The sequence below is a fragment of the Podarcis muralis genome, chromosome 2 (assembly GCF_964188315.1).
Source record: "Podarcis muralis chromosome 2, rPodMur119.hap1.1, whole genome shotgun sequence".
NCBI lineage: Eukaryota > Metazoa > Chordata > Lepidosauria > Squamata > Lacertidae > Podarcis > Podarcis muralis.
Genome location: NC_135656.1, coordinates 38,131,913 through 38,148,563, shown reverse-complemented (window position 1 = coordinate 38,148,563; position 16,651 = coordinate 38,131,913). Strand labels below are relative to the sequence as shown.

At 41.1% G+C, this 16,651-nt stretch overlaps 1 protein-coding gene across 1 annotated transcript in view; it reads left to right on the top strand.

Annotated features, from left to right (window-relative positions):
• Positions 1-6,012, top strand: part of LOC114590697 (myosin-4-like) — a 34,172-nt gene extending 28,160 nt beyond the window's left edge. Inside the window, exons 33-38 of the mRNA XM_028717084.2 lie at positions 813-1,016; positions 1,385-1,510; positions 2,901-3,071; positions 3,280-3,384; positions 4,409-4,504; positions 5,823-6,012. Of these exons, the coding sequence (XP_028572917.2) occupies positions 813-1,016; positions 1,385-1,510; positions 2,901-3,071; positions 3,280-3,384; positions 4,409-4,504; positions 5,823-5,996 (876 nt within the window). The 3' untranslated portion in view covers positions 5,997-6,012. The remainder of the gene's footprint in view (positions 1-812; positions 1,017-1,384; positions 1,511-2,900; positions 3,072-3,279; positions 3,385-4,408; positions 4,505-5,822) is intronic.
• The last annotated feature ends 10,639 nt before the right edge of the window (positions 6,013-16,651 follow it).

Genomic DNA, 16,651 nt, shown 5'->3' with positions numbered 1-16,651 from the left:
ACCCAGAAATATTACCTCAGGTTAAGAACATTGCTTCAGGATGAGAACAGAAATTGTGCAGCAGCGGGTGGTACTTCAGGTTAAGAACAGTTTCAGGTTAAGAACGGACCTCCGGAATGAATTAAGTACTTAACCCAAGGTACCACTGTAATGTGTTGTGTTAAAAATGTGTTTGCCATGACAGAGGCCCCCAGTGTTGCTGCAGAAAGCATGGCAAAGGCAGGGCTACCGGTGGCAGAGGGTCCTGCAACAGGGCGCTTGGGTTGGGTGGAACAGAGATGGACTGCCAATGATCTGCTGTATCATAGGCTGCTCCAGTTCCCAGAGAGGGGGTCCAATTTGGGCCTGGAGCTGCAGCACCAAAAAAAAAAAAAAAGCATGCAAGCCAGTGTGGCCAACAGGACTTCAGATGCAGTGGGGCCTCAGCTACTCTGTCCCACCCCTGTGTTCCTGGCCAGTTAGGATTCCTTTGCCCATTGTCTGGGAATTTGCATCTTGGCTTCCTGTTTTCCAAAAACAGCTTTCAAATAAATAAAACAAACTATGTGTTAAACAGCCAGGCTGATGTTAATACCATGCTGCTCGGTATATATTTTAAAACAAAGCTGTAAAAGGGTTTAAGCAAGGGTCATAATCATTGGATTACAAATTCTCTGGCTTTGATTAAAGGGTGTGTTACAAGCCTCTTCCCCATGCTCTACCCCCAAAAGAAAAAATAAATAAATATGCCATGTCAGTTTTAATTTTTCACAGACAGTGGGAGAATATCCACTTGGATATTCTGAGATGTGGTGTCTTTTTGCAAAGCACAGGATTCCCAGCTTCACCTGGATGACGCTATGAGAGGCAACGATGACTTGAAGGAGCAGCTGGCTATGGTAGAACGCAGGAACAACCTGATGACGACTGAGCTTGAGGAGATGCGGGCAGCTCTGGAGCAGACGGAGCGTGCTCGCAAAGTGTCTGAACAAGAGCTGGCAGATGCCAGTGAGCGTGTGCAACTGCTGCATTCCCAGGTACATAGGTAGCTGCCTTACACTGAGTTAGAACATTGGCTCATCTAGCTCAGTATTGTCCCCACTGACTGAGATGCCATCAGGGATTGAAGCTGGGACCTTCCCCGTGCAACCTCAGATGCTCTGCCACTGAGCTACAGTCCTCTTTCCCCACAGAGTGAGAGGCCAAAACTCCCTGAGGCTGGAAGCAAAGCGCTTTCTCATCCCCAGCTAAGTCTGAGCCAGAAGAACCTGCCCATTCATTCATCCCTGGAGAAATGCAATAGGATAGGTCTCCTCACATGTCCAGTATCTCGGGTCTTGGTTGTGGCGAGCAAATGCAATTGCATTAGATAACGCAGGGCAGTAACTGCTGACTGTGCCCACAGAACACAACCCTTCTCAGCACAAAGAAGAAGCTGGAGACGGACCTTGCTCAGTTCCAAGGAGAAATTGACGATGCCATCCAGGAGGCCCGGAATGCGGAGGAGAAGGCCAAAAAGGCAATTACAGATGTAAGTGCTCTATCCTGCTTGCTGCAGGCCCCATTCTACCATGGGTTGGTGATTCCATCTGGGAAGCCATTTTTATGATTTTCACAATGACAGCTGAAACTCATATTTTTGCATCAATACTTGCCACACCCGCTTAGCTACTACATTTGTTGCTCAAGTTTAGTCTAGCCAACCAGTGGTTTCTTCTATTTATGGAGGCAGGGAACTCCTCCTCCCAGGCTGTCCATGGTTGGCCATATTCCTCAGTTGGCTGCTACAGCTGTTGCTGCTTCTGCTTCCCACTGATCTTCCTTCTCCTGGGGCATAATGTAGGGAGGAGGCGTGTTATCATAGGAATAATTGGCAATACCTCTCAAGGGAGAGAATATACCATCTAAGGCCCACTATACCCCTTACCTATCTGCTCTTTAATCATTTGTTATTAAACTCAAGTGGTTAAGATTACGAATACTTCGGACCACACTTCGAAGCAACTATTCTTTCAACTCAGGGAAGTCAGCATAGTGTCCTCCAGATGTTGTTGGACTACAACTCCCATCAGCCCAGCCAACATAGCCAGTGATCAAGGATGATGGGCAGTATGATAGCTACCGCTTCTTTAACTGATGATGAATTCTGGTTTTCCCCATATACAGTACTTGCGTAGTAGAAGAAATTAATGGATGCTTGTTTGTGTGGTAGAAATGCTTTAAAATTGGAGAGGTTTCTTTCTCTCTTCTTTAGAGTTTGACCATAGAACCAGCTGTTTCTAAAGAACAGGTTTTTGTTTTATTTATGTAGTGCAGTTAAGCAGTACAGTATACGAATGCCACTGTAGCAACACCTAGTGTTGAAATCAAGCATTACAGCAGAAATTCAGTGCACTTAACCAAAATAAATTAATAATTTTAAAAAATCACTCAAGGCGCTTCCAGACTGTAACTATTTTTTGGATGGAATTTAATCACATCTTGGCAAATTAAGGCTTTGCAATTGAAGCTGACACGGCACTCTTGTGAAACAAACCCATTTCCCTTAAAAGATCTGACTTTCCCCCCATAACTGATGCGCAAAGTGTGGGATAATGCTTGCTTGACACAATGTCACTTGATCTCCCCACAAACAAATTGGGATAAATGTTCACTAAATAAGCTCTCCACAAATAAATCAGACTGAGTGCTTATTAAGCAGGACATCTGGAGGCAACCTCATATATCCCAATCCAGAGAGGATGCTCTGAAGTCGACCCCAATCCAACTAACCAACCAACCAACCATAGAAAGACAAACCAAATGAACTATGTAAACACACCCTGGTGAGCAGTGAGGTACAGAATCTACAACACTAAAAATAAAGTTGGGAGCAGTGTAGAGAACTGGGCACTTACTGATGTTACCATCTATCTAATTAGGCAGCCATGATGGCAGAGGAGCTGAAGAAGGAGCAAGACACCAGTGCCCACCTGGAGAGGATGAAGAAGAACCTGGAGCAGACAGTGAAGGATCTGCAGCACCGTCTGGATGAAGCAGAGCAGCTGGCCCTGAGAGGTGGCAAGAAGCAACTCCAGAAACTGGAGGCCAGGGTACGCTGCCAGAGCTCATTTATCAGGGTTGCTTGAGCTTGCCATAGTTCATGCACAGGGCTTCCACTGGGGCGTCTGGTTAGGTGGATCCTGCCCACACTGATTTTGGAGCTACCTTTTCAACATGATAATGCCCATTTAAGTTTTCAAAGATGTATTGACCCTTCCCTATAAACTCTGATCTCCTTATCAGAATATTCTGTTGTAGGTACACGAGTTAGAAAATGAGCTTGATGCCGAACAGAAGAGAGGAGTTGAGGCAATCAAAGGAGTGCGAAAATATGAGCGGAGAGTCAAAGAAATCACTTATCAGGTAAAGATGTCTTATTCCATTTATTGAACTCCTGGGGTTCTCCTCCATTACTATCATTCTCTTTATCTGAGAAAGACAGAAGCAGGTCAGCACAACATATTTACCATGGAACCAGATGAGAGGCAACCCAGGACTTAAATCTTTCCCCCCCATTTTTTTTATATTGAGTTTCAAAGAAAACATTGCAACGAGGTTAAAATACATCTAACACTCAACTGAGTGGCGTGTGCAGAAAGTGCCTTCACAGTTGGAGGCAGTATGTCTCTGAATACTAGTTGCTGGGAGCAGTGGCGTCGCAACGGGGGTGCAGTGCGCCCCGGGTGCCATGTCTTGGGGGGTGACAAGAAGACACCCTGCGGGGGCTCGGCCCACCGTGGCGGTGTGAGCAGCCATTGCGCTGCTGCAGCCACATGTGGAGGATCCTGGTGCCGGCGGCAAACCGCTATGTACAGCGCATGTGCAGTGTCGCACGCATGCACTCTACGTAACAACACCACACATGCGCTGTACATAGCAGTTTGCCACCGGTGCCGCTTGAGCGCCGTATGGATGGCGGTGGGATCCATCCGTGCCACTACAGTCGCATGTAGAGGATCCTCCATTTGGGGCTGCAACCGCGAGCAGAGGATTCCAGCACTGTCCGTATGGCACTGGAGTGGCGCCGCTGGCAAAGCGCTATGTACAGCACATGTGCAGCATCGCTATGTACAGCGCATGTGTTGTACGTAGCGATGCCGCACATGCGCCCTACGTAGCAGTGTCCTGCCCCAGGTGTCACAACCCATTTGTTCGCCCCTGGCTGGGAGTCACTTGTGGGGAGAGTGCTATTTAACTCTCATCCTGCTTCTGGTCCTCCCATAGGCATCTGGTTGGCCACTGTGAGAACAGGATGCTGGATTAGATCAGCAGGGTTCTTATGTACCTGTTCTGCCTGTCAACTTCCAGAGGATAACCAAACTGATATCCTCTGAAGGCACGCTCTCTGAGCCTTATAGTGTTAGCATTCCATTTACATTCCATGCAGGCTGAAGAGGATAAGAAGAATGTTTTCAGGCTTCAAGACCTAGTGGACAAGTTGCAGCTGAAGGTGAAAGCGTACAAGAGACAAGCTGAAGAGGCTGTAAGTGCACAAATCTCAAATGGCTCCCTAGATGCTTAAACCTATACTGACCATCATTAATCACCCTGCGTTCCTGTGTGAGGAATGGTAGGGTACAATAAAAAGACAAATCATGATACAAATAATAAAATTAAAATACACTGTCCAAAGAAACACGCAGCTTGAAAAACACCCAGAACTGCTTATCTTTATCTTGTAACCCCTTTCAGGATTGCACTAACATAAATCATGACACCTCTTCACCCCTAACCCCACACTATATAGTTAGGAAGACCCTGCCCCATAACCCCTACATCCTGGAGCCACATAGAACCACCCGTTCCTTATACTACTACTTCCACCTGTCAAAGGGGTGGGGTGATAACTCCTTCCCAAACCCCAATTATATCTTACTTGTCTCCTTGACAGTGTTCCACCCACAGAAGTCATATCAATTCTCACATCACAGAACAGCAAGTAGAACCCATGTCTCTCATGATGACACAGATTCACTCCCATGCCATTTACTGTAGCACTCAGGCACTTCCCAAAGCATTCCTGCATAAGCAAGCAGAGGACAACCATCTCACACGCTTCTAATCTTCCCTTTCCTGTCAGTGTCTTTATTAGACATCATAGATCACACATCATAGATCCTTTCAGAATACAGCTGTCACTTCAGAGAAAGAGTGGAATACATGATGGTTATCCTCTGCCTCCACAGCTGGAGGCAACAATGCTTCTGAAAGCCCATAGCTGGAAACCACAGGAGAGGAGTGCTATTGTGCTCAAACCTTGCTTGCAAATTTCCCACAAGCATCTGGTTGGCCACTGCGAGAACAGAATGCTGGACTAGATGGCCCACTGGCCTGATCCAGCAAGCTCTTCTTGCTGTATCTTCTTACACAGGTATAGCTTACCTCCCACAATTTCCAGCATTCTAGTTCGCATGCTATGGTAAACAATAGTTAATGGTTTAAAACAGTAAATGGGTCAATTTGGGCTGCTTTTCCATGATCCCTGTCTTAGTGTTATGTCCAAATGGAGATTACGCTTTGCTTCAACAAACCACACCCAGTAAGCCAAGAACAAACCTTAGATGACTGCAGGTCATTGTTTGTTAGAATCAGAAGAAACCATAATCCCTCATTCAGATGCAATGCTAAGCCAGGCATCATGGTTTGTTTCCCCTGCACAATGTCAGAGAGGAGGAAAACAGCCTGGATTGGTGCAGGATGTGAAATCAACATCGTTGTGGGGCGCCTTCGCTGTCCCTTATATACTATAGCTTTGGCTCTGCTTGTGTTGTTGATTTCATGTCACGTTTCTATTGTGCAAGGAGGAGCAAGCCAACACGAACTTTGCCAGGTTCAGGAAGGCTCAGCATGAGCTGGAAGAAGCTGAAGAGCGAGCAGACATTGCTGAATCCCAGGTCAATAAGCTGCGAGCCAAGAGCCGTGACATTGGCGGAAAGGTAAGTGTCTTGGTGGGGTGGGATGATGTACTGGCATAGAAGGAAACTTTTCTCTGTACAAGGATAACACCTTCTGTCTTTCAGTTGGTACTGTTAATCTGCTTGGGTTCAAATTCCTACCTAGCTCTTCTAAGAAGTAGCCCCAAAGTGAAACAGTATATTTTCCTCCATGAAGTTTAAATTGCCTTTGAGCCTTCCACTTGCTATTGAACACTTGGTATTTGTTAGTGGAGAAATGAACAGGAGAGCATTTGCAATGCAAATTAGTATTCAGGTCAATGTAAGTTTCATATTCACATTAAAAAGAAATTGTCACTCTAAGGCTGCAATCTTATGCATACTTACATTGGAGTAAGTATCACTGAACTCAGTGAGGCTTATTTCTGAGTCTTTGGCAATCACTCGTAGCTGAGTAAGATTGTCTTCCATAAACATAGTTATAACAATGAGTCTGTAAGTGACTGTGGAGGCCAATTCTGGATCCACATGTCCTTCCACAGTGGGGACATTGGTTTCCGGGTGGGAGTTGATCACGGTGTGGATTTGCCAAGCGTGCCTTCCTCTTAGCACATTTCTCTCCTGCGTCCTCAGTTTGAGTGTCTTCAAAACCCATGACACCTTTGGTAAAGGCTGTTCTCTAACTGGAGCGCTCGCAGGCCAGTGTTTCCCAGTTGTCAGTGTTTATACTACATATTTTTTTAGATTTGCCTTGAGACAGTCTTTAAACCTCTTTTGTTGACCACCAGCATTACGCTTTCCATTTTTAAGTTCGGAATAGAGTAGTTGCTTTGGAAGACGATCATAAGGCATCCGCACATGGCCAGTCCAAACAAAGTTGATGTTGAAGAATCATAGCTTCAACACTGGTGATCTTTGCATCTTCCAGTACACTGAGTATTTCTGAGTAGACATGTGTAGGATTGCATTGCACACCTAATGTGGCTGGGGCAACCCAGTCAGATGGGTGGGGTACCAGTAATACAACAACAATAAATGTAACAAGATGCCCAATGTATGGTAATTTCCCACCTTTCCACTACTTGGCTCCATGAACAAGAACACCAATGTAAACATTTTACATTTGAATATTTGAATTCTCCTCCCTTGACTTGATAGTAAGCTTTGCAACCTATCCATCCATTTAAGTGTAGAGAAATATTATCAAGCGCAGTCTTGAGCTATCCTCCAATAAATTTGAGGAGATAGACACATACATAGGGTACAAATATCTTCAATAAATATTGGAGTGTTAAGTACTAACAGATTTGTAAAGCCAGAAGCAATGACTGAGATCATGTTCTCCGATCTCCTTACAAACATGTGCTCCATAATTTCACGGCAGCATCTTCTCTCTGCTTCATGGCTCTTAAAACAAATAGGAATTGTGTCCAGACTAGAGTGAAATCTGGAAGCCTAGGCTGCAGACTGGCAAGGATCTTCTTTCCTCTCTTCTATTGATTTCTCTCCTTTACCTTGCTGCTTCTCCCTCATATTATACTTCTGAGCCAAGGAAATAAAAGCAGACAATTCCAGTTGCTGTGGTGGCAGCAGTCCCACCACAGTTTGTGGTGGGGAGAGGGAGAGGAGAATAAGACAGAGCAATTCTCCCACACCAGAAAAATAATGCAAGAGGGAGAATTCCTGCCTGTTAGACCCTTGACATACTCTTGCTACCTACACTGTTCACATATAAGCTGTTCTGTTACCTCATTATCTTCTACATTTGAATTTATTTTTGTACAGAAATCGGAAGAATGAGACAAACTGCTCCTGAAAAGATTCCACACAATGTGGAATTATTCACAGTGAATGTACATGTAAATCATTGAACCTGAATAAAAATACATTTTAAGCAACATATTTCAGTTGTGACCTTTTAATGTTTCATCAAAAATCAGAGGCGGCTGTCAGAAATTGTGAAGACTCCCATGGGAATGCAGGCATCAAGCGTACTTGCAGAATTCTCTTTTTTTTTCTTCTTTTTTTTTTTGCATTTTAAAATTTTATTAATATTCCATTATATATACATTATAACCGTATTTAATACATCTCATACATTTTGGACTTCCTTCAACGTCATTGACATTCATTCGTATTTGCTTCTTTATAACGCATTCCATTCGTTCATACTGCCATTCATACCTCCCTTCATACATTATTTCCAATAGGCAGTACTTATTAGTGCTTTACAGTGCCTCTTTAAATCCCACTAGCGTTGTATTTACTAAACATTTGTTCTCCAGATAACCCACAAATTTTCCCCAATCATCAATAAACTTTTGATCCTTACTGTATCTAATTTTCCCTGTTAATTTATCTAGCTCCGCATATTCAGTCAGTTTTAGTCTCCACTCTGCTATCGTTGGGCTTTCTTCCTGCTTCCACTTCTGCGCTACCACAATTCTAGCTGCCGTTACCGCGTACTGGAAGATTTTACAATCCTTTCTTTTAATATCTTTTCCCACCATACCTAATAAGAAAGCTTCAGGCTTCTTTACAAAAGTATAACTTAATATCTTTTTCATTTCATTATAGATTTCCTCCCAAAAGCTTTTAACTTTCCTACACTCCCACCATAAATGATAGAACGTTCCTTCTTTTTGTCTACATTTCCAGCATTTGTTATCTGTTTTATACATCTTAGCTAGTTTTACGGGTGTCATATACCATCTGTATAGCATCTTCAACATATTTTCCCTTAATAACACACAAGCTGTAAATTTTATATTCACTTTCCACAATTTTTCCCAATTCTCCAATTGAATGTCATAGCCAAAGTCCTTTGTCCACTGAGTCATCACAGTTTTTACTTCCTCATCCTTCGTGTTCCATTCTAACAATCTTTTGTACATATTTGACAGATTTTTATGATCATTGTTTATTATCTCTCTCTGAAATGTCGATACCTTTTCTTCATAGCCCCTCTCTTTCACCTCTTTTTTAAATATTTCATTTATCTGGAAGTAGCTCAACCAATCGTATGTATATATTTTAACCTGATCGTATGATTTTACCTTCCACTTCCCTCCTTCCTTCATTACCATTTCTCCATACCTGCCCCATTTTTTCTCCATATTAACTTTCTTTACACTTATCAACTCCAATGGGGACAGCCAGTGTGGGGTCTTTGGTTCTAAAATATTCTTATATCTATTCCAAACCTCTATCAACGGTCCCTTAAAAATATGGCTGCAGAATTCCTTATGCACTCTTATTTTGTCCCTCCAAAGGTACGCATGCCACCCAAATCTGTTCGTATACCCTTCCAGATCCAATAACTCTGTATCCTCCAGCTTTATCCATTCTTTTATCCAGCAAAGGCATGCCGCCTCATAATACAATCTCATGTCTGGTAAGGCGAAGCCCCCTCTATCTGTTATGTCTGTTAATATCTTAAACTTGATTCTGGGCTTCTTTCCTTCCCAGACATATCTAGAAATCGCCTTTTGCCATTCTTTAAAGTTTTTTGTGCCCTTTATTATGGGAATCGTTTGAAATAGAAATAACATTTTGGGGAGTACCATCATTTTGACCATAGATATTCTTCCCCAGAATGATAGTTTCATCCTGGCCCAGACCTCCAGATTTTTTTTAATTCCGTTCCACACCGGGATGTAATTATTTTGGTATAGATCAATATTTTTATTAGTGAGCCAGAGTCCTAAATATTTTACCTTTTTAACAACTTCGATTTCTGTTTGTTGCTGTAGTAGTTCTATCTTGTCTTGATCCAGATTTTTAACGATCATTTTTGTCTTGCTCTTATTCAGTTTGAATCCTGCTAGCTTCCCGAATTCCTCCATCTCCTCCAAAATTCCCTTTATGCTATCTATAGGTTCTTCCACCGTTAAAACCACATCATCAGCATAAGCTTTAACTTTATATTCATTTGAACCTAATGTTATTCCCTTAATTTGTTTATTTTGCCTTATTGCATTTAATAAGACCTCCAAAACGACTATGAATAGCAGCGGCGAAAGCGGGCAACCCTGCCTTGTTCCTTTAGATATTTTTATATCTTCTGTAATCACGTTATTTATTATCAGCTTCGCCTTCTGTTCTGTATAAATTGCCTTTATACCGTTCCAGAACTCTTGACCCACTTCCATGAATTCCAAATTTCTCAGCATAAAATCCCAAGCAACATTATCAAAGGCTTTCTCCGCGTCTACAAAGATTAGGCTAGCTGGTTTGTCATATCTCTCCGATAAATATTCTATTATGTTAATTATACTTCTTGTATTATTTTTTATTTGCCTTCCCGGTAGGAAGCCCGCTTGGTCTTTGTGAATAATCTTTATTAGTATCTTTTTTAACCTTTTTGCTAAGATTCCGGCGAAGATCTTGTAATCTGTATTTAATAAAGAGATGGGTCTGTAATTTTTTACTTGAGTTGGATCTGCATCTTGTTTTGGGATTATTGTGATGAATGCCTCCTTCCAAGTATTAGGAATCTCTCTTTCTTTTAAGGTGTTATTCATCACCTCAACTAACGGATTCATCAGTATATCTTTCATTTCTTTATAGTAGCTCGATGTGAACCCATCTGGGCCCGGGGCTTTCCCTCTTTTCAATTCCTTTATCACTTCCTCTACCTCTTCTCTGAGAATAGGAGCATTTAACCTTTCTTTTTGCTCTATCGAAATCTTTCTCACCATTTTCTCACCAAGACTGGATGGATTAGCCCGAATAGGGGCAAGAAGATTTCAATTAGGATACTATTGGGAAGGAGGATTAATCAATTTCCCACAAACCTCTGGAAGGGGGGATAATATTTAAGTATATCGGTTAAGATGAATGTTATGAGAAGTGGGGTCCGGCGGTTCTCTCTCTACTTTTGGTAAATTGTCATCTGTCATTATAGGCCGTTAGTATATAAGGGGGTTTATTTTATCTTCGGTGGTTAACACCTCTTTGGGGTTAACTGAAAAATTTGGACAGTCTAATTATAAGGATAGGAGGACATAGATTGGGAGGACAGGTGATTCAGTGATATACTTAGTGATATAAAGGAATTCCAGAGGTTTAACGATAATGTCATATACTCAAAAGAAAGGGGCGGAGGGAGGAACCCCAACTGATAGGAGAGCCTCAAAACAAGAAACAGAATTTAAAACAGAAATTTTAAGGATGTTCGCAGAAATAAAGCAAAGCGAAAAAAACTTAGAAACAAAATTGGAACAGGTGGACAATAAAATCGGAAAAATGGATAAAAAGATTGAGGAGACAGTAAGGGAGTTAAAAGGACAGATTAAAGAGGTTTCAAAAAGAGTGGACGAGGGATTAAAAAAGACAAAGCAGGAAATGAAAGAAATGAAGCGAGAAGAAGAAAGAATGAGGAATGAGATAGCAGACCTAAATAAAATACAGGAAGAAATAAAAGACTCCATTGCAATGAACGAACTAAAACAGAGGGAGATTAATTTAAGATTGAGACAAATTCCGGAAGTACAAAATGAAAACATAAAAGAAAGATTAGTAAAGGAAATAGCACAGTGGATGGAGGTGGAGGAGGAAGATGTGGCGAGGACAATTATAAATGCATATAGAATGAAAATAAAATCAAATAAAGTCAGGAAATTTCCAGGGGACTGTTTAGTTACATTCAAAGATAGAGAGATGAGGAACCTGATTTTGCAAAGAAATAGGGAAAAGAGATTATATATCGATGGACATTACATAATCATATTTAAAGACATTCCTATAAGGCTGTTAAAACGAAGAGAACCCTATAAACCACTAGTGCAATTGCTTAAAAAGAATAGGATCGATTTCAGATGTGAATTTCCGGAAGGGGTCTCCTTCTTTTATAAAGGAGTTAAAAGAAGATTGACTAGCCCCGAGGAAATAGGAAAGTTTACAAGAAGATATAAAGAGCTTCAGGCGGGAGAAGAGGAGCCGAAAGGTGCAGAAGGGGGATTTAAATTGAGGGAAGAACTAGAATTAGGTGAAGAGGAAGATCAGAGTAGAGGAGAACTAGAAGAAGACGAAGAGGAGGAAGAAGGAGAGGAGACAGAAAGGATATAGAATAATACCTAAACTAGAGCAACACCTAAACCAATATGTCTTTAAAATTATGGAATTGGAACATTAATGGAATGAACGATAAGAAAAAACGTAATGGAATTGAACGTATCCTAAAAAAGAAAAATTTAGATATCATATGCCTTCAAGAAACTCATGTGGCCAGCAAACATAAGAAAATCCTTATTAATAAGAGGTTAGGGAATGAATTTATTTCTTCGGATAAAAAGAAAAAAAGAGGAGTAGTACTTTATATTAAAAATAATATTGAATCACACCAATTATTTAAGGATGAGGAAGGGAGAATAATAGCAGTCCGCATTAAATGGCAAAGTGAAATGTTGATAATAGTGGGGATTTATGTGCCAAATGGAAATAAAACAGAGTTTTTCAGATTACTGGAAGAGAGATTATTTGAATATTTGGATCAAAAAATTATAATAATGGGGGATATGAACGGGGTGGTCTCAACGGAAATAGATAGATTAAGGAAAACGAAGACAGAAGGAGGGAAATTACCTAAGTCATTTTTTGAAATGGTTAAGAACTGTAACTTAGTAGACATATGGAGATTGAGACACCCCCTGGAGAAACAATATACATTTCACTCTGAACCGAACCAATCGATGTCAAGATTAGACCAAATATGGATATCAAATGAATTAACACTAAGAATCAAAAAAATTGAAATACAGGCTAAAGTTATCTCTGACCATAATCCCATATTAATGGAGATGAGGGGAGTTGAAGAACGAACCTTCAGATGGAGATTAAATGATAACCTATGGGACGATCAAAAATTCGTGGAAAAAATACGGACAAAATTATTTGAGTACTTTACAGATAACCTAGACAAAGGGGTAAAAACAAGTGTGGTATGGGACGCGAGTAAGGCAGTAATGAGGGGCCTGTTTATTCAACAAAATGTGTGGAAAAGAAATAATAAAGAAAAAAGAATTAAAGAGATTTTGAGACAGATCACGGATTACGAACAAAAATTAACTAAAAAACCAAACAATGAAAGGATATTGCAGGAAATAAAGTCCCTTCAAACCCAATTTGCAATGTTAATAAATAAGGAGGTTGAGTGGAATATCAAAAGACTAAGACAAAAAAATTTCGAATTTGCCAACAAGTCAGGAAAATGGCTTGCATGGCAAGTCAAAAGGAGAAAGGAACAAAATATAATTAACAAAATACAAATAAATGGAGAAGAGATAACTGATCCAAAAGGAATTAGAAGAGGATTTATGGATTTTTACGAGCAATTATATAGGAATAAGGAGAGAAACAACAACAGGAAAATAGAAAGATACTTAAAAGGAAAATCGTACTTGCAGAATTCTTGAGAGCTGGGTAACTGCAGCCAGCTGTGTGAACAGTGGCGTGCATTTGTGAACATGTATATTTTTGTTTGTTTCACTTATTTGCTTATTTATTTAATTTAATTTATATCCCACACCTTCATTATAAAATAATTCTAGGGCAGCAATTACAAATGTATTAAAACTGATTCAACATTACTGCCCCCCACAAAAAAGTCTGGTAATACAAAAGCAATACTAACCAACCAAACAGTGCAAGTATTAGAGTAAAAACAGTGTTAGAAAGCCGGTTGAAGCAAATCTGTCTGGGCACATCCATAAGACCTATTTATTGAGCATTCACTCCAATTTGTTTGCAGGGGGGAATGCTGCATCAAAGCAAATGTTATCCCACACTTCCTAGTGCATTTCCCCATCACTTTTCTTATTGCAGAAAGCCCAATTTTTCATGAACTATATTTGTTGCACAAGAAATCCTAGTCAACTATAATTTTGCGGCTTGAATTTGCTGGTGTGTGATTGAATCCCACTCCCCAAATACAGTGGTACCTCAGGTTACATGCGCTTCAGGTTACAGACTCCACCAGAAATAGTGCTTCAGGTTAAGAACTTTGCTTCAGGATGAGAACAGAAATCGTGCTCCAGTGGCGCGGCGGCAGCAGGAGGCCCCATTAGCTAAAGTGGTGCTTCAGGTTAAGAACAGTTTCAGGTTAAGTACGAACCTCTGGAACGAATTAAGTACTTAACCCGAGGTACCACTGTAGTGGCAGTCTGGAACTGCCCGGTATTTTGAAAGACTGAGAAAATACAGCAAGACAACTTCCGCCGGTTAGAGTGTTGTTATTACTATTATTATATTTGATACTGCCTTTCATCTGAAGATTACAGGCTGGTTCACAACATAAAAATATAAAATGAGAACACAAAATACATAAAACAAAAACAAACCAATAACCCCCATCCCACGAATACATTTTAAAGCAGTAGAATGTTAATCAGCCATAGCAAAACATTTTCACCTGGCGCCTAAATATATGCAATGAAGGCTACCAGGCGAGCCTCTCTAGGGAGAGCATTCCACAAATGGGGAGCCACCACAGAAAAGGCCCTTTCTCGTATAGCCACCCTCTGGACCTCTTGTGGAAGAGGCTCTTGAAGAAGGGTCTCAGTTGATGATTGCAGGGTCTGGATCGGTTCCATTTCTCTAAGCACCCTGGGTGAAAATGCCAACTCTGTAGTGGCCAGAGGTGGGGGCAACCAGAGAAGGGCATACAATGAAAATCTTACTGTACTGACAGGTACATATGAGGAAACACTTCAGGTATTTGAGTCCTAAGCCTCCCTAAGTCAGGGAGACAAGGATTATTTTCATTTCCACATTATCCAAAGTTGCATCTGAATGGGAAGAAGAGAGAGCATCCCTGTTTAAGAACAGTGGAGTTAATAAATACATTATTTGGCAGAAGGGGCTTGCTATCTGCACAAATAACTTCTGCTGCCATTGAAGATGCAGCTCACTGAAGATTTAAGTGCTTACTTCCATCAGCAAGGTGAATTCCAAAAGCAGAATTTCTTTTTTAAAAATAACCACTTCAGTCTACTGTGAGCAGCTCCTCTGACATTAAAATATTTACACAAGTAGACCATATGTGTTATTTTGCAGATAAATCCTGAGAGGTAACATTTGCGCTTGAATTAAGGGCCATATGTAGTTGACTGCATTTTGCATTGGGATCCTGCTGTCAGTACATGTAACATTTAGTAAAATTGGTAAGCGCATAATTTTTACACTGTGCTGCCCTTTTTCCTGCTCTTATGTACACCCACGTTAGAAAAACATAATGTGTGAAGAGAGACTTGTCCTCCAGATACGTTATAATTCTTCAAGCAGCTAAAAAAAGCAAACAGCAACAGACCAAACATAACAATGCAGCATTGTCATGACTAAATCAATTCATAATGACTCAGAATGAAGAATATTCCCTGCCATGAATATATAAACAAATACTGACTGCTGATGAGAGTGACACAAATCCCCAGAATTCCAGAATTTGATTTATTTGGATGTTCACACCAGAACAGCACATTTCTCCCCGAGTTATAAATCATGCATGTGTCTAGGCAGGAGCTAGTGCCAAATGGAAACTTTCTCCCAACACCATAGGCTGAAAAGCCCTCTCCATAATTAGGCTTAAGGGCTTGAAACGGACTATGCATGCTCACTGAAATGACTAACAGGGGTCTACTTTACAACCAGCGGCGCGTCCACAGATCTGATCTCTAAGCATGCGGAAGCAAGAAGAGCTAATCGCTGGGTGAAAGCCACCCAAATCCCAAGGAGGAATGTCATCTAATGGGCTCTCTGAGTCACAAAGGCTCCAGGCCTTATTTTGGTTCAAATTAGAGCTCAAGCTTCTCTCATGCTTTGCCTTGAACAGTGGCCAGTATTTTCAGAGTGAAATGTCTACTAAATGTAGAACACGAGCAAATAAAATTTCATGGCATACCGTAAATAAATATTTGGGGACAGGAAATGGCCATATTGGGATGTTATGCTAGACATAGTTCGCCTGTTAAGAAAAAGATGCGGAAAACTGTATTTGATTGCTTGTGTTTGATTATATGTTGTTCTTATATTCAACTAATAAAATATTCAAAAAAGAAAAAGAAAAGAAAAAGATGCAGTGGACCTTAGGCTCGCGTCACCCTCGCCTTGTTCTCCAGTGGAGCTGTGAGAGGTTTAGAAGCGTCCCCATTCATTTCACTTCACCACAGTTTGTACTGCCCAAACCAACAAACTGTGGTTAACGTTAACCTGTTTGTTTGAAAGGAGCTGACTTCAAACCATGGCAGAGTAGATGAGCCCTAGAATTGCTGCAGCTTATTCTCATCCTGCTAAACTTGGTTTCCTCATCGTGGCTGCAATTAGGGCCATAAACACCTCCCCTAGCACTGGTAGTACTTTTCCACTTCTCCCCTCACCTTGGAAGTAAGAAAAGAGCCATATTTGCCTTCAAAACTCTAGAACAGGTGGCTAATATTGGTCACAATGTGAGTCAGCCACCCCTCCGCTGGCCACATGGCAGCTGTGGACATCGTCAGTGTATGTGCAAGTCCACACACTAAACACTCATCAGACATGTACATTCACCACATATACAGGCATACAGCACTCTTTTCCTCTCTCACTCTTTCACACATACAGTGAGGGGGGGAAGTATTCAATCCCCTGCTAAATTTGCTCATTTTCCCACTGATGAAGAAATGACCAGTCCATAATTTTAATGGTAGGTTTATTGTAGCTGTGAGAGACAGAATAACAACAGGAAAACCTTACTGCCATTG